Source organism: Hyperoodon ampullatus, assembly GCF_949752795.1.
Source record: "Hyperoodon ampullatus genome assembly, chromosome: X".
In the NCBI taxonomy this organism is placed as follows: domain Eukaryota; kingdom Metazoa; phylum Chordata; class Mammalia; order Artiodactyla; family Ziphiidae; genus Hyperoodon; species Hyperoodon ampullatus.
In genome coordinates, this window is record NC_136913.1 from 45,196,548 (window position 1) to 45,223,706 (window position 27,159).

General features: G+C 39.8%; 1 protein-coding gene across 2 annotated transcripts in view; it reads right to left on the bottom strand.

Moving 5' to 3' along the window:
* DGKK (diacylglycerol kinase kappa) overlaps positions 1 to 27,159 on the bottom strand; it is a gene marked incomplete at both ends in the record, with an annotated part of 169,913 nt that overhangs the window by 16,221 nt on the left and 126,533 nt on the right. For both annotated transcript variants that reach the window (XM_079727400.1, XM_079727399.1), the window contains 9 exons: positions 49 to 145; positions 606 to 710; positions 2,282 to 2,501; positions 3,471 to 3,570; positions 4,464 to 4,555; positions 19,587 to 19,668; positions 20,586 to 20,725; positions 21,508 to 21,616; positions 22,337 to 22,520. In XM_079727400.1, the coding sequence (XP_079583526.1) occupies positions 49 to 145; positions 606 to 710; positions 2,282 to 2,501; positions 3,471 to 3,570; positions 4,464 to 4,555; positions 19,587 to 19,668; positions 20,586 to 20,725; positions 21,508 to 21,616; positions 22,337 to 22,520 (1,129 nt within the window). The remainder of the gene's footprint in view (positions 1 to 48; positions 146 to 605; positions 711 to 2,281; positions 2,502 to 3,470; positions 3,571 to 4,463; positions 4,556 to 19,586; positions 19,669 to 20,585; positions 20,726 to 21,507; positions 21,617 to 22,336; positions 22,521 to 27,159) is intronic.

Below are 27,159 nucleotides of genomic sequence, written 5' to 3' on the forward strand. Positions count from 1 at the left end.
CCAGAGAAAGGGAGAAGCCATAGGAAGGTGATAGGCTTAAATACTTACATAGTTTCAGGTGTAAAATATAAGTGCTCCAAATTGAGGTTATCTAGGTCTTCACTTTTGAGAGAAGATATAGAAGACAGAGTACCAAGACGAGAACCTAGACACAAAAGATGTCACCTTGGTGTCAGATACAAACAAGAAAGCCCTTCCCCCCACTTGTATTTCACCCCACTTTCTCTGTTGAAGCAGGGTCAAGCTTAATGACTTTCTCCTCGATAATATTCAGGGTTCTCATTCCAAAGAGGGATCATCTTGGATGGACAGGGACTTCCACTGACAGAATAGTAAGGCTGGGCTGCTTGCTTGCTAGCAGTGAAACAGCTTCAAATCTTGGGTTTCATCAGGCCAGCCTTTTCAAAGTATCTAATGGGGTCATTACTTCTGGACATAAGCATGGGGTCTTATAGTGTGAGGTTTCTGGAGAAGAGGGAGGGATATCTACTGCAGAGTAGGATTATGGCTAAAGGAAGATGCATGAAAATACATCTTTATTCTCTGGGAACTAGAAGACAGAGATGAAGCTTAGAGTAAAGGAAGGAGAAGAGAAAGATCATTACGGTGTCTTGGGCTCATCTGGTTAATATCTTCTGAGTCATCTTCCAGGAAGAAAGTTGAACTAAAGTTCTTGACTGATATTGTCTGTCGGCTTTGCTCATCAAGAACTATAGAGAAAAAGTGGAAGGAAGGAGGGAAGGAAGGAAGGAGAGGAAGGAAAGGAAGGAAGAAAAGGAGGAAAGGAGGGAGGGAGGATTGGTCACATTTCTTGAGCATCTCTTTTGTTTAGTTAATACCAGTCAGTGTGTGAGGAGACAATGGAGACTCCCATTTGATCATCACATCTCCTCCATGATGCTGTTTGTGGTTTCAGCTTTCTTACAGTATTGCCATGTCTCTTCACATCCGTGCCTGAGCTTTCTCTGTTTGACTTGTTACTCTTTTCCTATCGTCCAGTAAATGTGGTTGTGAGTAGAAGCTTGGGGCCAGGGGTAGGGAGAGCAGGGTGGGAAACTCTCTGTTCTTCTACCTCCATTCTCGCCTCTTTGTTAATTCATTTACTCACATGACCTTTGTTCTAAACTTAAGCCTCTGGGAACATGCCGTTCTTTCAACCAAATGTCTCACCAATACCCAGAATATTTGAGAAGTCTCCTTTCTTTTACCAGCCTGTATATTGTATAGCTCAGGTGCTCAGCCTATGCCAAAGCTCATAGGTTCAACCCCTGTGCTGCCAGGGGACCCTTTCTCTGTCCCAGGGCCACAAGTTGCACTTCTAAATCTGACTTATGTATTGATGGAGCAGGCTGAGGATTAGTTGTGACAGGGTTATGGCTACATCAGATTGATCTGATCCCTGCTACTTGGAAACTACCTACAGAAATAGAGGCAAACTGGCTGTTTAATGATTTCACAGTGCAGAAGGGTTATTTCCTTTCTTTCTTAGAAACTTGGCTGAGGTTGTACCTAAAGGTACCAAGGCAGGAGAAGGTACTGTAGGTAAAGGTACCAAGGCAGGAGAAGGTACTGTAGCTAAAGGTCAAAGGTCAGCCAAAAGGACTTCCCTGCTACATGGACTTCTGTTCAATTCCAATAGCTCAGGCAGAACACACTTGGTGTTATATTTTCTGAACTGTTTTTCAAAGAAGCATTGTGGAGAAGAAGTGGGAACCAAAATGTTAATTAAGAAGTTGGAGGAGTTGAAAGAGTTTTCATACTTTGTTGGAAGCTTGCAGATTGTCATGAGTTATGGGAAATGGCAATCAATGCTAGAGCTGCCAGGACCACTCTCAGAGCCCTTGTGCCTGATTAATACTGTGTAAGACATGCAGAGATGAACACTATTTTATTTCTAAAATCATCATAGGCTCAGTGGTTGGAAGGGGACAGACGCAGGTGGAAAAAGATTCCATGGCTGGAGGTTGAAGCTGACAGACCTTTGAGCCAAGCCACTTAGCAGCTGTAATTGTTTAGGATGATTGTTAGTTCCAAAAATAAGTAAGTAGCAAGAGTTGAGTGCCTGGGAGGTAGGAGGAGCCAAAGGGGAAGCTTATCAGGACTGAGGCTTTTCAAATCAGTGGAGACTGAGGACAGACTTTGGATACTTTATGAATGCAGAATCTAGTCAAGTTTTGGTAGTGATGTCAAATAGTAGACCCAGAGCTAGGTAGACCAGCAAACTACCCACAGGAACCTTCTCTTTCCCCTACCTCAATCACCACAACCCTGGGGCCTTTACCTTGTTCAACTTGGAATATGATGAGTTTCAAGGACTTTTGGAGATTCTGGGCCTTTGTGGCCAGCTCCAACTTGCACTTGGCTATGTGGTCTATTTGAGGGATGAAGGGCTTTCCATCTGCCTTGGCACTGTCTGTATGTGCTGTGGTACTCTTCCCAACTGCTGCATCCTCAGCAAGGATATCAATCAGGACACTGAGCTTGTCATACATTAAGTCGCTCTATATGGGGAAGGAGACACGGCATTGTTATGAGGGATTTGTGCCTGAAAGGACAGAATGAGGAGTCAGATGGTATGGGGAGAGGTAGGGAGGGGTACTAGTTGGCCAGGAACACTGAGCATAGAAAGCTACATGTGGGGAGATGAAAGTTTAGAGAAAGAACTGCTTGGGTAGATGTGATAAGATAACCAAAGGGTGTTAGGGGGTCAAAGAGACACTATTTGTTTCAGAACAGCTGCAGGCATCAATATATGTTGCCTAGTCTTTCTCATGTCAGAGTGGCCTATAAAATGATGTGTAATATGGCAAAACTGAGGAAAGATAAACATTTCTGGATTGGTGTTTTCATGGGCATGCTCCTATGAATGTGGATGTGGCTCTGCATGGGTGCCTGGTGTCTGCCTTTGTCTGTGTGTATGTTTGGGGGTGTACTACATGATTATGGCTTGGTTCCCAGCTCCATCACTTAATAGTTTGTAAACTTAGGCAAGTCACTTAATCTATTTGTGCTTTTATATTCTAAGGCAGTTGTGAAGATTAAATAAGTTAATACATTATAAGTGCTTAGAACAGTTCCTGGCACAGAGTAAGTGCTATATAAGTGTTAGCTGTTATTGTTACTGTGGTTGTTATAGAGGTGAATGTGGGTGTATTTCTAGCATGTATTTGTATGTATTTTCAAGAATGTTCTGCTATACAAACATGTGCATACATGTTGGTGTACGCTTGTGTCTCGGTGTGGACAGATGCTTGGCATATGCTTAGGTACATGATACATGGATAAGCATGTATAGTGCCACCCTTCATTTGGTGAAAGGTGGAAGTTTGATGAGGATTTCCCCCATCAGGGAGGCTTACCAGCTGCTCCTCCTTGCTATTTTACAATTCCCAGTGAAAGGCACATTTGCTTTTATTAAAAATGGGACCCTGGCACCACAAAGAGTACAAGAAAAAAGGATGGAAACTTACTTTCAAAATCACAGACTCTATTGCTGTATTGTTCTGTTTTATCTGGCTCCAGGCCTTTACAATATCAACTACAAAATCTTCCACTGCTGAGCACAGGAATCTGGAAATATAAGATAGATGACACAATGTGACATGGACCATGAGGTCCAGAGACCTTCTCTCTTATAATGTCATTAGTTTCCATCTTCCTCCTCTTCATTCTCCCTCTCTCTTTCCTGATCTCTCCTCCCTCCCTCTCCTTGCCCCTCTCCCCCCACTCCCTCTCCCCTCTTTGTTTATTCTGATTCTTCATATGCATATGGTGAAATATGCCAGTACCTAAGAGAATTTAACTAGCATTTCTTAGCCCAAATTCCAAATTTCCAGGAAACAGAATTCAGTCGGTCCAACTTGGGTTAGGGTTTCACCCTGGGTCAAATCAGCTATGGTTCAAGGGCCTGGCTAATTCAGTACAAATATAATGACTTTGGGACGATGGTACCTGTAGGGACTGTTTCTCAAAAGAGAATGTGGTAGATTTGGAAGGAACCCACCAGAGTCCCAGGAGGAATGAATGACCCACGTATTTAGAAGGGGAGAATGTGTTGCTCAGCTATGAGAAAGCAGCTGTAGCAGGTACCACAGAGAATTTTCCAAGTATTAAATGGAAAACAAGGTCTCCCTACTGTAGGGAGCTATGTTATGCTCTTGAATGGTATGGAATGTGTTTCCCTTCTGTAACGCTTCTTCCAAATCTGTGGCTTACAATTTTGTCTTTTTGGAGTAGCAAGAGCCCTCACTCCAATCTCACCTTTTTCGCACCCCCCCCCCCCCCCACCCCGTAAACTTTCTCTTCAGGAGGTTTGAGTTGGAAGAAATTTGATTTGGGAAGGTAAACATATGCTTTCCTTGGCCTCAACCCCCAAGTTATTAAAATGAGCCCCATCTCTGACTGAGGAACAGCCCATGAGAGGCAAAAACATCCCAAAGGTTGAGAGCCAAAGGAAGACTGACCTGGTTGCAATGATCATCTCTGTCGGGTACTTGGCCTTCAGGATTTTGTTCAACTCAGTGGTTGCAGATTCTAAGTGTTGGATGGCAGCAGCCTTGGGGGAAAAGGAGTGTTGAGCCCTGGAATCTTAGCACTGTGACATAGTGTGCTACCCATCCTCACCCCCCTCATTACTTCCTACTGATGCTTTACCAGCAACCCAACTGTCTCTCTGAAAATAATCACAATTAAAGAATTCTTGTGGAAGATCTCCACAGATAATCTTAGATCTGTGGTCATTCTAAAAATAAGAGATGTATATTGTTTCCTGTCATTTAAATTAATGCTCAAAAACTCATATGAAGGAGTTACTATTTGTTCCATGTTTCAAATGAAAAAACAATCTCATATTACATAGCTAGTAAATAATAGATCTGGGATTTGAACCCACATCTTTCCAACCAGAGTGTCACCTCTTATATATAATGTTACATATAATAATAGCATCCACTTATATAGAATTTACTATGTGCTAGGTTCTGTTCTAAGATACATATATATTTTTTCAGGTAACCCTTATAACAATCTTATGAAATAAGGATTATTATCCCCATTTCACAGAACAGAAAACTGAGGCATAGGGAAGGGACAGCTGATAGGTGGCACAGCCAGGATTTGATTCCAGGTAATCTGGCTCTTGAGTCTGTACTCCTAACTACAACTTATACTCATCCCTCTCCATCACCCACACATTCAAACATCTACCAAGTCCTGATGATTCTATCTCTTCAATATGTTTTAACTACGTCCAATTCTTCTTATTCCTATTACCACTTCACCAGTCCAAATCACCATCATCTTTTGCCTAGACAATTACAGCACTGCCTATCTTTTTTCCTTGCCTCTAGTCTTTATTCCTTCAATTTTTTCTCCACATAACATGTAAATATTTGGTTTTAAACCTTTCTATTAGATAGCAGAATAGATAGATGGATAGATATGTGATAAAGAAAGTATAGTGAAATATTAATGGTAGAAGCTACCATTTAAAATTTCTTATATATTTGAAAATTTCATAAGAAAAATCCTTATATAATTCTTATTGCTTTTAGATAGAAGTTCAAACTTCCTGGGGGAAGATATCAAGATGGCAGATTAGGAGGACATGGAACTCAATTCCCCCCATGAACACATCAAAAATACATCTAAATGTGGAGAAATTATCACTGAAAACTAACCGGAGACTGGCAGAAAGACTCCTGTACCACCACGGCTGTAATAAAGATCCACACAAAATTGGATAAGAAGGGAAGAGAAGTGATCAGGTTGGGACCTGTGCCCCTGAGAGGGGACACAGAAGAGGGAGAGGATTACAAAGACAGAGAGCCTCCCTGGGGAATGAGCAGCTCCAGCCACACATTGGGCACCACAGTCCTGGAATCTGACATCAGGAACACAAGTCCCTTTAGCTGGTTAGAAAACCAGTGGGACTAACAGGAGGGCTGTAAGAAACCTAGACTTGGAGGGACTCAAGATGACAGAGTAGGAGGAAGTGGAACTCACCTTCCCCCATGAATACATCAAAAATACATCTACATGTGGAACAGTTCTCACTGAAAACTAACAGGAGACTGGCAGAAGGACTCCTATATACCCAAGGCTGTAAGAAAGATCCACATAGAATCAGATAGTAAGGGAAGAGAAGCGATCAAGTTGGGACCTGTGCCCCTAGGAGGGGACTCAGAAGAGAAAGGGGATTACACATGTAGAGATCCTCCCTGAGGAGTGGTGGTTTGAGCCACAGATTGGGTGCCTCGGCCCTTGGGTCCAACAAAGGGAAGATGAGCCCCCTTGGCTGGTTGAAGGACCGGTGGGATTAATAGGACGGCTGTGGGATGCCTGGACTCTGCTTGGGAGGAGGCCGTGAAAACTTGCTAGCTCCCAAAGCAGGGCAGAAAGGGTGGATTGAAACCACCCAGCTGGCTGACTGGTTTCCTGTGACCACTCTGGCATGCATCCTAGCCTGAGCCAAGCAAATGCTCCAGCACAGTTTGCCTCGTATGGCAGCTCCACATGGGACTAAGGGCTGCCACAACAAGGAAAAAGCTTGGCTGTAAGATGCTATGGTGTACCAACGTATAACGGAAAAGAATCTGAAAAAGAACATATATATGTGTGTGTGTGTGTGTGTGTGTGTGTGTGTGTGTGTGTGTGTACATATATATATATATATATTATACCTGAAACATTGTAAATCAACTATACGTCAATAAAAAAAAGATGTTATGGTGGCTCAAATCCTAAGTGGCATCTGAGCAAGCAGGGGGCAGCTGTTACTGGCAGTTGCACAGGTGGAGCATCAGGGGCAGACCAGATCTCTGATGGCAGTCAGACCAACACAGCCCATGCCCCCACCACTGTTGAATACCCACACCAGCCCCTCTTTCTCCAGCATTGCTCCACTCGGGTGAGGGTGCCAGTGCTGGGAGGGAAAAGAGCACACACTTAAAAGGAACTGAGCCAGCTCGGACCTAATCCTCAGGGCTTTTGCTCCAGCACCTTGGGACTTGACCCTGCTCCCAATAGGGCGGTGATGACCAGTGAACAGAGGGGAAGCCCTGACTCACACATTGCTCTGGCCCTAGCACCTCCATCTCTAGCCCCACCTCCTACCAAGGTGACAGCTACCAGCACACCCTGAGGAAAGGTGTGACTTGTGCTCACATCAAATCCAGCTCTGCCACCAAAGCCAGTGGGGCCTTGTAGACTGTATAGGGATACTCCCCACGTAAGGACATCCCTCTAAGACCACCATAGGTAATTGTTTCACCTAATTTCATAGAGACAGATAAAGATAAGCAAAATGAGAAGACAGAAGAATTTGTCTCAATTGAAAGAGAAAGAGAAAAGCCCTGAAAAAACAGCTAATGGAACATAAAAACTTACTAGATAAAAAATTCAAAGCATTAGTAATAAGAAAGCTAACTGAATTAGGGAAAAGAATTTCCCTAACATAGTGAGAATTTTAGCAAGAAATTAGAAAATATAAGAAAAGAACTAGTCAGAACTGAAGAATACAATAACTGAAATGAAAAACACACTGGAAGGAATTAACAGCAGACTAGGTGATACAGAAAAACACATAAGTGATCTGGAAGATAGAAAATGGAAACCACAATCAGAACAGCAAAAAGTATGTATACATGTATGTGTGTGTGTGTGTGTGTGTGTGTGGAATTTTTCACATTATAGGGGTCCCAAAATGAGAAGAGAGAGAGAAGACAGTTGAAAATTATGGCTGAAAACTTCCCAAGCCTGAAGAAAGAAACAGATATCCAGGTATAAGAAGCACAGAGTGTCTCAAATAAGATGAACCCAAACAGACCCACACCACACCAAGATACATAATTAAAATGTTAAAAGTGAAAGAGGATTCTAAAGGCAGCAAGAGAAAAATAGTCAGTTACCAGGGAACCCCCATAAGGCTATCAGCTGATTTCTTCACAGAAACATTGCTGGCCAGAAGGTAATGACAAGATATATTCAAAGTCCTGAAAGGGAAAAACCTGCAACCTATAGGACACTCTACCAAGCAAGGTTATCATTTAGACTAGAAGGAGAGATAAAGAACTTCTCACACAAGCAAAAACTAAATGAAATGAGTAATACTAAGCCTACTCTAAAAGAAATGTTGAAGGGTCTTCTCTAAATAGAAAAGAAGTAAGAATCTATAGGAAATGGAAATTCCCAAATAAGAAAGGCAAATATATAGTAAGGATTTAAGATCAATTAAATAAGCAAGCACGTAGATTAAAAGAAGAAAAAATGTAAAATCAAGTATAAAGACAATTAACAGTAAAGGGATAAGCATGAAGATGTAAAATATGATTAAAAAAACACAAAATGTAGGGGAGGGGAATAAAAAAGGTAGATCTTTTAGAATGTGTTTAAACTTAAATGACTCTCAGTTTAAGTCACATAGATATAATTATGGGCCAGTATATTTGAACCCCATGGTAACCACAAATCATGGTAGCCATGGTAAAGACACACAAAAACCAAAAAGTAAGGAACCCAAGCATAGTACTAAAGAAAATAATTAAATCACAATGGGAGAAACAAAAAGAAGAAGTGAACAGAGAAGAACTACAAAAACAACTGGAAAACAAGTAATAAAATGGCAATAAATACACACCTATCAATAATTACTTTCAATGTCAAGAGACTAAGTGTTCCAATCAAAAGACATACGGTGGCTGACTGGATTAAAAAACAAGACCGTTCAATATGCTGCCTATAAGGGAATCTCTTCAGGCCAAATACACACAGAACAAAAGAGAGGGGATGGAAAACGATATTTCATAAAATCATTAACGACAAGAAAGTGGTGATATCAATATTCATAAAGGACAAAAAGACTTTAAAATGAAGACTATAACAAAAGACAAGGGCATTGTATAAGGATAAAGGGATCAATACAAGAAGATATTACACTTGTTAACATATATGCACCTACATAGGAGCACCTAAATAAATAAAGCAAATACTAGCAGATGTAAAGGGAGAATTTGACAATAATACAATAATAGTAGAGGACTTTAACATTCCACTGACATCAATGGACATAGCATCCAGACATATAATAAGACAACAGTGGATTTAAATGACACAATAGACTAGTGGACTTAATAGATATCTACAGGATATTCCATCCAAAACCAGCAGACTACATATTCTTTTCAAGTGCACATGGAATGTTCCCCAGGACAGATCACATGCTGGGCCACAAAGGAAGTTTCAATAAATTTAAGATAGAAATTATATCAAGTATTTCTTATGACCAAAACAATATGAAACTAGGAATCAAATACAGAAAGAAAAATGGGAAAAGAACAAACACATGGAGACTACACAACATGCTACTAAAAAAACATTTCCACTAAGATCAGGAAGAAGACAAGGTTGCTCACTCTCACCACTCTTATTCAACATACTTTTGGAAGTTTTAGCCACAGCAATCAGAGAAGAAAAAGAAATAAAAGGAATCCAAATCGGAAAAGAAGAAGTAAAGCTGTCACTGTTTGCAGATGACATGATACTATATACAGAGAATCCTAAAGATGCTACCAGAAAACTACTAGAGCTAATCAATGAATTTGATAAAGTAGCAGGATACAAAATTAATGCACAGGAATCTCTGTCATTCTTATACACTAATGATGAAAAATCTGAAAGTGAAATTAAGAAAACACTCCCATTTACCATTGCAACAAAAAGAATAAAATATCTAGGAATAAACCTACCTACGGAGACAAAAGGCCTGTATGCAGAAAATTATAAGACACTGATGAAAGAAATTAAAGATGATACAAATAGATGGAGAGATATACCATGTTCTTGGATTGGAAGAATCAACATTGTGAAAATGACTCTACTACCTAAAGCAATCTACAGATTCAATGCAATCCCTATCAAACTATCACTGGCATTTTTCACAGAAGTAGAGCAAAAATTTTCACAATTTGTATGGAAACACAAAAGACCCCAAATAGCCAAAGCAATCTTGAGAAAGAAAAATGGAGCTGGAGGAATGAGGCTCCCTGACTTCAGACTATATTACAAAGCTACAGTAATCAAGAGAGTATGGTACTGGCACAAAAACAGAAAGATAGATCAATGGAACAGGATAGAAAGCCCAGAAATAAACCCACGCACATATGGTCACCTTATCTTTGATAAAGGACACAAGAATATACAGTGGAGAAAAGATAGCCTCTTCAATAAGTGGTGCTGGGAAAACTGGACAGGTACATGTAAAAGTATGAAATTAGGGGCTTCCCTGGTGGCGCAGTGGTTGAGAGTCCGCCTGCCAATGCAAGGGACATGGGTTCGTGCCCCGGTCCGGGAAGATCCCACATGCCGCGGAGCGGCTGGGCCCGTGAACCATGGCCGCTGAGCCTGCACGTCCGAAGCTCCGCAACGGGAGTGGCCACAACAGTTAGAGGCCCGCGTACCGCAAAAAAAAAAAAAAAAAAAAGTATGAAATTAGAACACTCCCTAACACCATACACAAAAATAAACTCAAAATGGATTAAAGACCTAAATGTAAGGTCAGACACTATCAAACTCTTAGAGGAAAACATAGGCAGAACACTGTATGACATAAATCACAGCAAGATCCTTTTTGACCCACCTCCTAGAGAAATGGAAATAAAAACAAAAATAAACAAATGGGACCTAATGAAACTTCAAAGCTTTTGCACAGCAAAGGAAACCATAAACAAGACCAAAACACAACCCTCAGAATGGGAGAAAATATTTGCAAATGAAGCAACTGACAAAGGATTAATCTCTAAAATTTACAAGCAGCTCATGCAGCTCAATAACAAAAAAACAAACAACCCAATTCAAAAATGGGCAGAAGACCTAAATAGACATTTCTCCAAAGAAGATATACAGATTGCCAACAAACACATGAAAGAATGCTCAACATCATCAATCATTAGAGAAATGCAAATCAAAACTACAATGAGATATCATCTCACACTGGTCAGAATGGCTATCATCAAAAAATCTAGAAACAATAAATGCTGGAGAGGGTGTGGAGAAAAGGGAACCCTCTTAAACTGCTGGTGGGAATGTAAATTGATACAGCCACTATGGAGAACACTATGGAGGTTCCTTAAAAAACTAAAAATAGAACTACCATTTGACCCAGCAATCCCACTACTGGGCATATACCCTGAGAAAACTATAATTCAAAAAGAGTCATGTACCAAAATGTACATTGCAGCTCCATTTACAATAGTCAGGAGATGGAAGCAACCTAAGTGTCCATCATCAGCTGAATGGATAAAGAAGATGTGGCACATATATACAATGGAATATTACTCAGCCATAAAAAGAAATGAAACTGAGTTATTTGTTGTGAGGTGGATGGACCTAGAGTCTGTCATACAGAGTGAAGTAAGTCAGAAAGAGAAAAACAAATACTGTATGCTAACACATGTATATGGAATCTAAGAAAAAAAAAGATCATGAAGTACCTAGGGAATAAAGACACAGACCTACTAGAGAATGGACTTGAGGATATGGAGAGGGAGAAGGGTAAGCTGTGACAAAGTGAGAGAGTGGCATGGACATATATACACTACCAAATGTAAAATAGATAGCTAGTGGGAAGCAGCTGCATAGCACAGGTAGATCAGCTAGGTGGTTTGTGATCACCTAGAGGGGTGGGATAGGGAAGGTGGGAGGGAGGGAGATGCAAGAGATATGGGAACATATGTATATGTATAACTGATTCACTTTGTTATAAAGCAGAAACTAACACACCATTGTAAAGCAATTATACTCCAATAAAGATGTTAAAAAAAAACAACAATGGGACATGATGAAATCAAAGAGGAAATCAGAAAATACCTCAAGACAAATGGAAATGGAAGCACAACTTTCTAAGATCTATGAGATGCAGCAAAAGCAGTTCTAAGGGGGAAGTTAGAACCAATACAGGCCTTCCTCAAGAAAGAAGAAAAATCTTGAGTAAACATCTTACCACCTAAAAGCATTAGAAAAAGAAGAACAAACAAAGCCCAAAGTCAGCAGGAAGAAGGAAATAATAATAATATAATATAATATAATATAATAATATAATATAAAATAATAGTAATAAAAATAATAATCATAGGGGAAATAAATAAAAGAGAGATCCAAAAAACAATAGAAAAGATCAATAAAACCAAGAGCTGGTTCTTTAAAAAGATAAATAAAATTCATAAACCTTTAGCCAGGGTCACCAAGAAGAAAAGAGAAGGGATCCAAATAAACAAAATAAGAATTGAAAGAGGAGACATAACAACCAATACCACAGAAATGTAAAAAATCATAAGAGAATACTATGAACAGTTATATGCCAACAAATTGGACAACCTAGAAGAAATGTATAAATTTCTAGAAAGATACAGCCTGCCAAGACTGCTTCAAGTAGAAACAGGCAATTTGAACAGACTAATCACTACAAGTAAAACTGAATCTGTAATAAAAAAAACTTCCAGCAAACAACAGTCCAGGACCAGATGGCTTCAGAGGGGGAATTCTAACAAACATATAGAGAAGAGCTAATACTTATCCCTCTCAAACTATTTCAATAACTTGAAGAGGAAGGAACACTCACAGATTTATTCTACAAGGCCACCATTACTCTGATACCAAAACCAGACAAGGAAACTACACACCAAAATAAGAAATTATAGGTCAATATCTTTGATGAATATAGATGCAAAAATCCTCAACGAAATATTAGCAAACTGAATACAACACCATATAAAATGGATCAAACACCATGATCAAGTTAGATTTATTCCAGAGTCAAGAGGGTGAATCAACATTCACAAATCAATCAATGTGATGCACATTAACAAAAGGAAGTATAAAAATCACATGATCATCTCAATAGATGCAGGAAAAGCATTTGAAAAATTTCAACATTCATTCATGATAAAAATTTTTATCCAAGTGGGTATAGAGGGAACATATCTCAGCATAATTAAGGCCATTATGATAAACCCATAGCCAACATCATACTCAATGGTGAAAAGCTGAAAGACTTCCCACTAAGTTCTGGAACAAGACAAGGATGCCCACTCTTACCACTTCTGTTTAACATAGTAATGGAAGTTCTAGCCACAGCAATCAGATAAGTAAAAGAAAGAAATGGCATCCAAATTGGAAGGGAAGAAGTAAAACTGTCACTATTTGCAGATGACATGATACTTTATATTGGGAACTCTAAAGTCTCCACCCCCAAATATTAGGACTAATAAATGAATTCAGCAAGATTGAAGGATACAAGATTACCATACAGAAATCTGTTGCATTTATATACACTAATAATGAAATTTAAGAAACAGAAAGTAAAAAATCATCCTGTTTAAAATCATACCAAAAAGAAGAAAATACCAAGAATAAACTTAACCAAGGAGGTGAAAGACCTATAATCTGAAAACTATAAAACACTGATGAAAGGAATTGAAGATAATTCAAAGAAATGGAAAGATATCCTGTGCCCTTGGATTGGAAGAATTAATGTTGTTAAAATGGCCATAATATGCAAAGGAATCTACAGATTTAATGAAATCCCTATAAAAATATCCATGACGTTTTTCACAGAATAAGAACAAATAAAAATCCATAGGGAACCACAAAAAACTCCAAATTGCCAAAGTCATCTTGAGAAAAAAGAACAAAGCTGGAGTATAACCCTCCCAGACTTCAGAATATACTACAAAGCTACAGAAATCAGAACAGCATGGTACTGGCACAGAAACAGACACATAGATCAAAGGAGTAGAATAGAGAACAGAAGTGAACCCACACACCTATTGTGAATTACTTTATGACAAAGGAGATAAGAATATACAATGGAGAAAAGACAGTCTCTTCAGCAAGTGGTACTGGGAAAACTGAACAGCCACATGTGAAACAATGAGATTAGAACATTCCCTCAGACCATGTATATAAGTAAGCTCAAAGTGGTTCAAAGACCTAAATGTAAGACATGACACCATGAAACTTGTAGAAGAGAACATAGGCAGAACACTCTTTGACAAAAATCGTAACAATATATTTTTGGGTCTGTCTCCTAAGCCAAAGGAAATAAAGCAAAAATAAAGTAATAGGGTCTAATTAAACTTAAAAAGCTTTTGCACAGCAAAGAAAACTATCAATAACATGAAAATACAACCTATGAAAAGAGAGAAAATATTTGCAAATGGTGTGGCTGACAAGGGGTTAATATCCAAAATACACAAACAGCTCATACAACTCAATATCAAAAAAATAAACAACCCAATCAACAAATGGGCAGAAGACCTGAATAGAAATTTTTCCAAAGAAGACCTACATATGGCTAACAGGCACATGAAAAGATGCTCAACATTGCTAATTATTAGAGAAATGCAAAACAAAAATGAGATATCACCTCACCTGTCAGAATGGCTATCATCAAAATGTCTACAAATAACAAATGTTGGAGAGGATGTGGAGAAATGGGAACCCTAGTACACTATTGGTGGGGTTGTACATTGTTTCCAGCCACCATAGAAAACAGTATGGAGTTTCTTTAAAAAACTAAAAATAGAACTATGATATGATCCAGGAATTTCAGTGCTGGGTATGTATTTGTAGAAAATGAAAACACTAATTTGAAAAGATGCATGTACCTCAATGTTCATAGCAGCACTATCTACAATAGTCAAGATATGGAAGCAACCTAAGCGCCCATCAACAGATGAGGTTTATATATACAATGGAATACTACTCAGCCCCCCCAAAAGAATGGAATTCTGCCATTTGCAACAATGTGATGGACCTTGAGGGTATTATGCTTAGTGAAATATGTCAGTGAGAAAAATCAAATACTCTATTTTATCACTTACATGTAGAATGTGAAAAACAAAACAAATGTATATTTAAAAAACAGAAACAGACTCATAAACGTAGAGAACAAACTAGTGGTTACCAGTGTAGAGGGAATAGGGAGGGGTGAAATAGGGGTATCAGATTAAGAGATACAAAGCACTATGTATAAAATAAATAAGCAACTTTGATATATTGTACAGCAAACAAACAAACAAAAGAAACCTACACTCTGCTAGTGAAGAGCACACACACACTTGCTTATTCCTGAAACAAGGCAGAAAAAAACAGGTTGAAACTGAATGGGACTCTAGCCAGTTTCCTGCAACCACTCTGGCACACAGCCAGGCTGAGCCAAGCACCTGTTCTACCCCACTTGCTTCACCATAACAACTCTACACTAGGGTGAGGGTGGCTGAGGGGAGTGCTCAGATTTGAGGGACTATGCCAGCCCAGACCCCAAATAGCATCTGAATGGGGCAGGGGCAGCAACCTGGCGTTTATGGAGGCACCACATCAGAAGTATTCCAGGATTCCAAGTGGAACTGGGGACATCACAGCCTGAACCCAGGCCCACACCCATGCCAAATGCCTGCTCCAGCCCCTCTTGCTCCAGCACTGTTCCCCTCTTGGGCAAGTGTGCTGGTGCTGGGATGGGGGAAAGAACACGCTTAGAGGGAAGGGAGCCATCTTGGACTTGACCCTCAGTGCTTCTGCTTCAGCAATTTCGGACCCGCCCCCAGCCCCAAGAGGGTGGTGTTGGCCACTGAAAAAGGGAGAAGCCCTGGCTCACACCTGACTCTAGCTCTCGCTGCTCCATCTGCAGCACCACCTCCTACCAAGGTGATAGCTGCCAGCACACTCTAGGGAAAGACATGACTTGTGCTCAAGTCAGATCTAGCTCTCTCACCAAAGTCACTGGGCACATGCAGACTGTATGGGGATGCTCATACACAAGGACACCCCTTCAAGACTGGAAAAGGTACCTGTTTCATCTAATTTCATAGAATAGAGACAGCAAAAGTTAAGAACAATGAGAAGACAGAGGGATTTGTTTCATTGAAGAAACAGGAGAAAACCCCTGAAAAAAAAACAACTAATAAAACAGAAATAAACAATTTACTAGATAAAGAATTCAAAGCATTAGTAATAGATAGGCTAACTGAATTAGGGAAAAGAATAGATGAACACAGAATTTTAACAAGGAAATAAAAAGTTTTAAAAGGTGAAATGAAAAACACAATAGAAGGAATTAACAGCAGACTAGGTGATACAGAAGAATGAATAAGTGATCTGGAAGACAGAAGAATGGAAATCATGCAATCAGAATAGTAAAAAGAAAATTAAGAAAAAAATGAGAACAGTTTAAGGGACATTTGGGACAACACAAAGCATACCAACATCAGCATTATAGAGGTCCCAGAAGAAGAGAGAGGGAGAGGGGGCTTAAAAATGTATTTGATGAAATTATGGCTGAAAAATTCTTGAAACTGGAGAAGGAAACCAATATCCAGGTACAAGAAGCATAGAGGGTCCCAAAGAAGATGAACCCAAACAGACGCATACCAAGACATAATAATTAAAATGGCAAACGTTTAAGATAAAGAATTCTAAAGGCAGCAAGAGAAAATCAGAGAGTCATATATAAGGGAATCCCCATAAGGCTATCAGCTGATTTCTCTGCAGAAAACTTGCAGGCCAGAAGGAAGGATATGACATATATATATATATATATATAATGCTAAAAGGGAAAAACTTGCAAGCTAGGATGCTCTCCCAGCAAGATTATCATTTAGAATTGAAGGAGAGATAAAGAACTTCTCAGACAAGCAAAAACTAAAAGAATTGAGCAATACTAAACCTACCCTAAAAGAAATGTTAAAGGGTTTTCTCTAATTGAAAAGGCTATAACAAAAAGTAAATTTCTATGGGAAAGGAACAAATTCTACTAGTAAAGGCAAATACATAATAAAGGCTGAGGATCAACCAAGTAAGTAAGCTAGTACAAAGATTTAAAGAAAAAAAATGTAAAATCAAGTATAACTACAATAAACTGTGAAGGGATAAACATGGAGATGTAAAATATGACATTAAAAACACAAAATGTGGGGGAGGGGAATAAAAAAGTAGTTATTTTAGAATGTGTTTGAACTTAAATGAGTAACAGTTTTTAAAAAGTAGATACAGTTGTAGGTCAACATATAGGAACCCCTTGGTAACCACAAATTAAAAACCTACAATAGATACATAAAACTAGAGAGAAAGGAACACAAACCAATAAAGAAAACCATCAAACCACAAAGAAAGTAAAAGAAGAAGAAAAGAACAGAGAAGTACAAACACAACCAGAATACAACTAACAAAATGGCAATAAGAACATACCTATCAATAATCACTTTAAAGGTCATTGGACTAAATACTCCAATTGAAAGACATAGGGTGGTTGATTGGATGAAAAAAGAAGACCCATCTATATGCTGCTTACAAGAGACTCACTTCGAGTTAGACACACACAGACTGAAAGTCAGAGGATGGAAAAAGATATTTCATGTAAATTGAAACAACAAGAACATGGGGATAGTAATATTCATATATGACAAAATAATCTTTAAAACAAAGTCTATAACAAAAGATTAAGGGTATTATATGATGATAAAATGATCAATACAATAAGAGGATATAACACTCTTTATCATATACACACCTAATACAGGAACACCTAAATATATAAAGCAAATATTAACAAACATGAAGGGAGAAATTGACAATAATACAAAAATGGTAGGGGACTTTAACACTTCACTTATTTTAATGGACAGATCATCCAGAGAGAAAATCAATAAGGAAATGGTGTCTTAAATGACACAATAGAACAGTTGGACTTATCTACAGGACATTCCATCCAAAAGCAGCAGAATACACATTCTTTTCAATTGCACATGGAATGTTCTACAGGATAGATCACATGCTAGGCCATAAAACAAGTCTCAACAAATTTAAGAAGATAGAAATTATATCAAGCATTTTTTCTGACCACAACAGTATGAAACTAGAAATCAACTACAGGAAGTAAAATGGAAAAACACAAACAGGAGACTAAACAACATGCTACTAAATAAACCAATGGGACATAATTCAAAAAGAGTCATGTACCACAATGTCCACTGCAGCTCTATTTACAATAGCCAGAACATGGAAGCAACCGAAGTGTCCATCGACAGATGAATGGATAAGGAAGATGTGGCACATATATACAATGGAATATTACTCAGCCATAAAAAGAAACGAAATTGAGTTATTTGTAGTGATGTGGATGGACCTAGAGTCTGTCATACAGAGTGAAGTAAGTCAGAAAGAGAAAAACAAATACCGTATGCTAACACATATATATGGAATCTAAAAAAAAATTAGAAAAGGTTATGAAGAACCTAGAGGCAGGACAGGAATAGAGACACAGACATAGAGAATGGACTTAAGCACACGGGGAGTGGGAAGGGTAGGCTGGGATGAAGTGAGACAGTGGCATGGACATATATACATTACCAAGTGTAAACTAGATAGCTAGTGGGAAGCAGCCACATAGCACAGGGAGATCAGCTCAGTGCTTTGTGATCACCTAGAGGGGTGGGATAGGGAGTGTGGGAGGGAGACACAAGAGGGAGGAGATATGGGGATATATGTATATGTATAGCTGATTCACTTTGTTATAAAGCAGAAACTAACACACCATTGTAAACAATTATACTCCAATAAAGATGTTAAAAAAATGATGGGACAATGATGAAATCAAAGAGGAAATCAAAAATACCTCGATACAAATGAAAATGGAGATACAACATTCCAAAATCTGTGGGATGCAGCAAAGCAGTTCTAAGAGGGATGTTTACAGTGATACAGGCCTACCTCAAGAAACAAGAAAAATCTCAAGCAACTTATATTACTAACTAAAAGAATTAGAAAAAGAGCAAACAAAGCTCAAAGTCATCAGAAGGCAGGAAATAATAAAGATCAGAGAGGAAATAAATAAAACAGAGACCAAAAAAACAATAAAAAAGATCAATGAAACCAAGATCTGTTCCTTTGAAAAGATAAAATTGATAAACCTTTAGTGAGGCTCACCAAGAAGAAAAGAGAGAGGACCCAAATAAAATAAGAAATTAAAGAGGAGACATAACAACCAATACCACAGAGATTCAAAAACTCATAAAAGAATAATATGAACAGTTATATGCCAACAAATTGAACAACCTAGAAGAAATAGACACATTTCTAGAAACATACAATCTTTAAAGACTGAATCAGGAAGAAATAGACAATCTGAACAGACTGATCACTAATAGGGAAACTGAATTTGTAATTTAAAAAACTCCCAACTAACCAAAGTCCATGACTGGATGGCTTCACAGGGGAGTTCTACCAAACATACAAAGAAGAGTTAATACATATTCTTCTCAAACTATTCCAAAAATTGAAGAGGAAGGAACACACTGTAGTTAATCCATACTTTCCATAAATATTTTTAGTGAATGCATAAGTAGATGGCTGACTGAATTATATCCCCAACACCTAACAGTTTTTGGTAAATAACTGCTAATTGAAATGTCCCCAATCCTGAATGATCTCATCCTTATCAAGCCCATGGACTATACAAAAGCTTCTCTCTGGGTTTAGCCTATTATTTCAATGTGTAATAAAGATGTTGGCCTGAATTATAGCTAGGCAGTTGTTACCTCAAATCGGGGTACATCCATTTCAACTTGTCCTCTTAGCAATGGGGTTTGTCTGGGAGTCTCACGGATCATCACACTCCATCTGAAATGAAGTTTAAAGACAGATATTTAGGGCTCTGTTTCATCACAGGTTGGCACCAATGCTTCACATGTCATGAAAGGGGTCAAAATATTTATGTGATGGGTAGGGATGAGTTGTAGGGGTTGCCCAAGTTATCTCAGGTCACCTCATCTCAAGGTATACCCCAAGAGAGACCTCTGCTTCATGACTTCTCAAGGTCAGTGTGATGGAAGGAATTCCACCACAGAGTTCTCAGAGAGCAGTGCTTCTCAAGCAGTAGTAACTACCAAGATCACCTGAGGTGCTTTTGTAAAATACACATACTGGGGCTCTACCCAAGACCTACTGAATAAGAATATTTGTGGTAGGGCCCAGCTTGGTACCTTGAAAAAGCGCCCCAGGTTATCCTTATGAGCAGCCATAAATCAAATACTATGCCCCCACATAGAAAGTCTTTCTTATCAGAAGATTGGAGGGGAATACTGTCTCTTCTCTAGGGCACAGATAATCCAGGCCAGTTGTTTATGAGCCCTCTTTTTTTGAGTTTCTTTGAGTACCTGATGAAGCTATAGAATAGTTTCTATACTATCCAAGAATAGAACAGAAAGATGGAAACTTTCCCAAGGAAGAAATATGCTTACATGGATAATTAGCTATGCAATTTGAAGGAGGTTTATAGAACCCTTGAAATTTACTTATGGGGGCTCCTGCTCTAGGATCTTTTTAGTTTGAAGAGGGGCTTCAGTGATGTTTAAAGGATACACAGTAGACCCTGGCTTCTTAATAGGCAAGGTCCCCCAAATTTCCTTGCACCGAAGCCAGAAAGGCAATGAAGCTCTGTGAGGGAGTTTAGAACATTCCTGATTGAGATGATGTAACTGGGAGTAACTGGCAAGGGAATGGAAGAGCCACAATGACCTGATCTTTCAGCTACTCACCTGTCTAGAATCCTCACACCAGCTTGCTCCACTCTGTTGAGGATGTTCAGAGGCGATTTGTTTTTGTTCCAGAACGCACCCCAGCCGAGGACACGGGCCAGATCATTACCGGTTCCAAGAGGGATGACTGCCAGCTGACACTGCAAGAACAAAACCGGGCACCCTTTTCAGACAATCCTACCAAGATCCACCCATAAAAGAACCCAGAGGGTGCTTTTTGGGAAAAAAAGTATGGTCTCAAAACTAGTGGCAATAAGGGACCTATGATTTTAGGAAGTGTAATAGGAAGATGTTTGAAGTTGAGTGAAATTTTCCCTAAGGAGTTGAGTCCCACTCTTGGCAATACAGAACCTACTCAGTAAGGGGAAACGTTGCTGGAATATGACAATATTTGTAGCCATGCTTATAAAAGAGAAATATAGCCACAAATTTCTATCTAGGCTAGGCCAAAGAGGTAAGGTGCCTTAAGGAGACAAAGCTACTGCAGTCAGAAGAGCAGGGGGCTGCTTAGGGAGAGGGGGGAGAGGTAGAGGAACATTTCTGCTACTCTAGAGGCTCAGGGAAGAAACTCAGTGGCCTCAGGAGGGGTAGGGAATTGGGGGCTGAATGCTGCCTGATGCCACTTATTTTTTTCTTGCTTTCCTCCCCTTCAAATCTTCATTTTGGGGCTTGGGAAATAGATCACTGCTCATTTTTTTTTCTGCTAACTTCCTCTTTCTTCCTTCCTACTTTTAGATAACCAGAAAATGGTATAGGTGAGCAGGCTGAGATTGGGAAGGTGCCAGTCAGGTTGACTGTGAAACCAGTAGGAAACGTGTATTTTACAGACAAGGAGAGTAAAGACCAGGGACTTCTTGGGATAAGCAGCTCCACACCGCCAGTCTCTTTAGCAATGGCTAAATTAATTCAGCTAGGGACTCACCCGTTCCTGTAATCCAAAGGCATCAATCAGAGATAAGACCCAACTCACGCTGCCGTCTCCACCACAAACCACAATGCGAAAGCGAGCAAAGTTCTTGAACATGCAGAGCCTGGAAGGAAGAGGGGAAAGGGGAGTTATTTCATGAGCTGATGAGTTTTACAACTCTTTCTTAACAATGTGCCAGGAGCTAAGGACTGCTGCTTCTGCACCCTGCTATCAGGCTACCTGTTTCCTTTCCCTTAACCCCTATCTCTCTGTGTACCTAAGATCACAGGGAATGCTCCCACAGACAATCCTGGAGATCAGGCCCTGCCTCAACCTACACTCTTCTTTGCCCAACCTTGTTCGGGAAGTTACTAGTTGCCTAGCCTAATCTACTTGCTGAGGCCCAGGAAGAATGTCTTGCACAGTTGCCAGTGGGTTCACAGAAACCAGGGCTGAACAGCCAGATGGTCTCTAAAACAGGCCTGTAGTAGAGATGTATCTACTTGCCCCCAAGAAAAAGAGTGAGTGACAGGAATGGTGGAAAATAATATCCATTTGCCTCCTCCTCTGAAGTCAGGAGACATAGTTACCTTTTCCAACTGGAAAAGGTGAAGCAAATCTGAGAGCAGGACATAGGCTTGAAAGGATTTCTGGGAGAGGGCTAAAAGTCCTCCAGCCAGCCAACTCAAGATGCTGTGGAGTTGTGTTTGTGTCCTGACTTGAGAAAATAGACCTTTCCTGCCCAGGTACTAGAACTAATTCCAGGAAGCCTATCCTACTCTAGAATGTGTAGAGGGGGGAGTCCCTTCTATACCCGCAACTACATCCCTTATCCCATGCTTACCCGGCTTCAGGTCCACCCTTCGAAAGGTCAAACACTTGAGACGGGTTAAGGTATTGTTTGAATTTCCGGAGGAAGACGATCCCTTGGTGATCGCCGCTTTTGGAGTTGATGAAGATGAGAAGGGGGCATGAACAGGCTGAAGACCAATCAAGATTCCAGAAATCTGGAGATACTACTATTTGGCCTAATAATGCATACAACAGAAAGAAAAGGGGAAAAAAAGAAAAGGGCCATTTAGATGAAAGCAAGGCATGACTTAACATCAAATTTTGCAAAGACTTTTAAAAAACAGCTTTATTGAAGTATAATTGATATACAAAGAACTGCATACATTTAATGTGTACAATTTAATGAGTTCAGACATATGCAAACACCCATGATACCATCACCACAATCAAGATAATAGATATCCAACACCTCCCCCAGCTTCCCTGTGCCTCTGAGACTGAGGGACAGAGGGGAAGTTACATGCAACCCAAAGGGGCTTTTATTTAAGGAAACAACAACAGCTGTTGCCAGGTAACCAACATTTGCTGAGCAACTACTACATGCCAATCATAATGCTACATACTGCTAGGGGTCTAGTTCTTGCCCTCAAGCTGGGGAGACAGATTCATACACAGCAGTGTATTGGAAGACAAGGAATAAAAAAAATTTGTGCCACAACCAAAGATCAATAAAATGTCAAGGGAAAACTGAAGAAGGAGAAGGTTGAAAGCCCAGGAGGAGGATCAGCACACCCAACTTGTCCTCTCTCTGCCTGGGATAGCTCAGTTCTAACACTGAGAAGATACAAGGTCAGGAGAGATGGGGAGAAAAGGCTGCCTTTCAGCCAGGACCTAATGACAGAACATATCAATGTGGAGTGAAGCAGGGAGCTTTAATCACTCCTCTAAAGTTCTGGCAGAGCAATCTAAGTTATCATACCAATTATCAGGGGAAACAAGACTATAGGGAAACTGTCTGGACAAGAGAGAGGCTTTTAATAATCCCCAACACTGAAGTTCCCCATAGAGAAGTGGAGTTATAGCAGTCTAAAGTTCCAAAGCCTGCCAGCTCATACTGACTCATAGAGCTTGTTGGCAGGGAGACAGGCAGTGAGCAATGGCCTCATAGGAGATGCTAGACAAATTGTGAGCCTCCAAACCTCTGAGCTCGTGGCTTGCCAAGGATGCCCCAGCAAAAATAAATGCAAAGGGAAAAAAGCATGTGGCTTGCTACTGAATGGTGTGTGCCACGGGGAGAGAGGCAAGTTGAAGTGTCCCATTTGTTGTAGCCTGGGTAAAAGGGAGCCTGAAGAGGAAGACTGCTGACTTGAGAAGATTTCATGGCTGTTTTTCCTGGAAAAATCTAAAGCAAGATTCCTCTATGGGCCAATCTCTACTCACTGGCCAGTGGAGCTTGAATACCTCCTGAGCCAGCTAGCCTGTCATGCACTAAACCTTCAGGGCTTGCCAGGGCTCATAGCTGCAAGGGGAGTCTGCTATGTCCCTTCAGTAGCCTAGCTTGGAAGTAGTTACCCTCCCTGAACATGTTAACCCTTTTCAACATTTTTTTACAAAATATATGTTAACACAATGGTAGTTAAGACATTCATTCATTCATTCAACATATATGTATTGAGGGCATTCTTTGTGCCTGTCCTTGTTATGTTCTGATATACAGTGATGGACAAGATAGAAATGATCTTTGCTCTTGTGGAATTTCTATTCTAATGGAAGGATGCAGACCATAAATAAATACACAAATAAATATAGAAAATAATGCGATATGAAGAAAAATAAAGCAGGAAAAGGGGAATGGAGACTGAAGGGGGTGTTGTTTTAGACAGGTGGCCAGGGATGTCTTCTCTGGTGAGATGACATTTGAATGAAATGAGGTAGTGAGCAATGCAGGTATCTGGGGGAAGAGTTTTTTGGGGGTCAAGAGGAAGAATAAGAACCCTCCCAGAGAAGGGAGACTGCCTGGGATGTTTGTGGACAGTGAAGAGAATAGCATGGCTGCTGTGGAGTAAGTGAGGGAGAGAGGTGACAGGGCCCACATAAAATGACAACAAGATGTTAGACGAATCCTGTGAACAAGGTGACAAAAATGGATGGTATTGTGGGCTGGAATATAGCGATATTAGGCAGATTCATAACAAGGTAAATGATCATGTCCATAAGGTTGCTTTTGAATAGGCTGACGTTAATTGTAAGGGAATGTCCGGTACTATTCAACAATTTTAACCAATTCAAATAAAAACATGGAAGACTAGCTTGTCAACTTTGAAGTACCTAAAGCGGGAGGGAGAGCACCTGGATGACAGAATCAAGATTGAAAAAATGACCTTAACAGGCAGTAAGGTCAAAGTCAACAAGCTGAAAAGGGAATAAATGTGAAGCTTGGCCTTTAGGCATAAGGACATAAGTTGCAGCAAAACAAGACAATAGGAACTTGGCTTGGCAGCATCAAGCGTGAAAAGGGCTTAGGGGATTTACTTGACTTTAAGCTCCAGATGAGTCAACAGTCTGAAAGAGCTTTAAAAAAAAAAAAAAAAAAAGGATCGTGCTTCTTTGAGCTACGTTAATATAATCACAGTGCCCAAAACCAAGGAGCCAAGAGTCCCTCTCAAATTTGTTCAGTTCATACCACAGAAGGATGCTAAATTAGCATAAGGTTGGCTTCCAGTTCCCCTTCCTGTATTTTAAAATCCTCTTTTACAGATACTAACTAATTTACCCCTCATAACGCACTTGAGTATAACTTTTATTCCCTATTGGCAGAAAACAAATGATACATGAGGCACAGAGAGGTTAAGTAACTTGCCCAAGGTCACACAGTTAGTAAATGATGGAGTATGCTCCCGGGAGTAGTAGTATCAGAATCATTTCCTGTAAAAAATGGAAATTCTTGTGCCCTACCCAGATCTACTGAATCAAAAGCTCTGAGGCAGGGGCATAGGGCCTAGAAATCTGTGTTTTAAAAAGCCTTCTGGATGATTCTGAGGCATTCTTGCATTTGACAAATACTGCATTATACTGTTTTGCCCCATATGAATCAGGGATCCTGTCTTAGTCATATCTTATTCTCTACATTGTTCATCACTGAGCCTTACGTATATGCATTATTCAGTAAATGTATTAATGAATTCATGTAACAAATCTTGACTGTGAATATGCCGTGTATCCGGGTTTGAGTTAAGTGCTAGTGATACAAGAGCTTACAGTCTAGAGTGGGAGACATACATGTGACGAACTATAATATAGTGTGTTAAGTGCTCTGAGATATGTGTTCTGGGTTTACAGCAAAGGAAGTAATTATTTGTCTGGAGAAATGGGGAGAGGCAATTACAGAAGCCTTTAAACAGGAGACAATGTTTGACGTTGTTCTCACCCTCTAGGATGAGAGAAGAAATTTACCAAGCAGATCGGGTAGGAAAAAGGGAAATTAGAAGACATCAGAAATTAGAGTCTGTTGACTGAATAAATAATGAATGAATGCTAATCAGCAATGGCATGTGCTTCCTCAGAAAGTCATCAAATGGATGCCTCCACCTTGGATGCTGGAGAAGGGATTCCCTAGCCTGGCCAGAGGGTTGGACCAGATCATCTTTAATGACCTCATCATCTCTAAGATGGGTGAGACTTCCCAACAGGGGACATTAAAGAGTGTATTTGCCTAGGCCAAGAAGCCAGAAAGAGTCAAGAAGATATGGAGGTTTCAAAAGATACTCCTAAGAAACCACAGGTCAAGTAACACATGATAGAAAGAAGGGCTCTCAAGAGTGACATTCAATTGGATCAAGATTGCAGATGACTAGGAGGAAAGGCTAAAAGCTAACTCATGGGACATTGTATACATTACACAAAAAGAATGGCTTAGCACAGGTGCTTCTAAGCAATAATATGTCATTGGTGGAAAGCCAAAGAAAGTAGTAATGCTATTAGTAGACGATCTATAACAAGAATAAGAAATGATATAAGATGGGAAAAAACAAACTAAAAAACCCAACTTCCACAAGAACACAGAACCTGTTGTGCCAATTACAAAGAAGAGATGGCAGCCCCTTAACACCTATTTGGGGGAGATTTATAAGATGCTGAGGCGGCCATCCTTCAGTCTGCCCAAAGACATCTTCCCCAGGTCCCTGTGGGGTTGAGCAAAGTCTCAGATTCAAGACTTCATTGACTTTCATTAGCAGCCTGAGTAGACTTGGCTGACTAGTTTGATACTTTCCCATCTTGCCCCTAGGCCCTTCTTTCTCCTAGACAGTCAAGTGTCTCTTATTTACCAAGTCATCAATCTCATCCTCTCTCTAGTCAGCTATCTGGTAAGTGACTCTATGTGGATAAATATTTGAGTAGCTCTGAGAATAATATATGCATGCATCTCTGAGTGAGGGATGTGTGTCTGTGCATGTCATTATGGGGACATATGAGTATGCTTGCCTGCAGAAAACTGTGTGAGTGGCTCATTCCATGTATCAATGTCTGTCTGTATCTGTGTTGGGGTTGGGAAATGAACTGGAAGAGACTAGAGTCGCTCAGAGTGTATGTACGCATATGTGCACACACGTACACATGTGCTGTGTCTAGTTCTAAAACTGTTGTAACGGTTACAGGAATCCTTGCCCCCTAGTCATGCTGGCGTTTCCTTGGCAATGAAGTAAGCAGCAAGGAAAAAACACTATTTCATGGATTATCTACTGTCTGGAAATCATGTAAAAGCTGAAATCAATTCTGATCATTTGGAAACAATTTTGACAGAGGCTACAAAGAACATGCCCACATACATATACACCATAAACAATATTCACCATCCCAAAAGTCTAAAGAAAAACA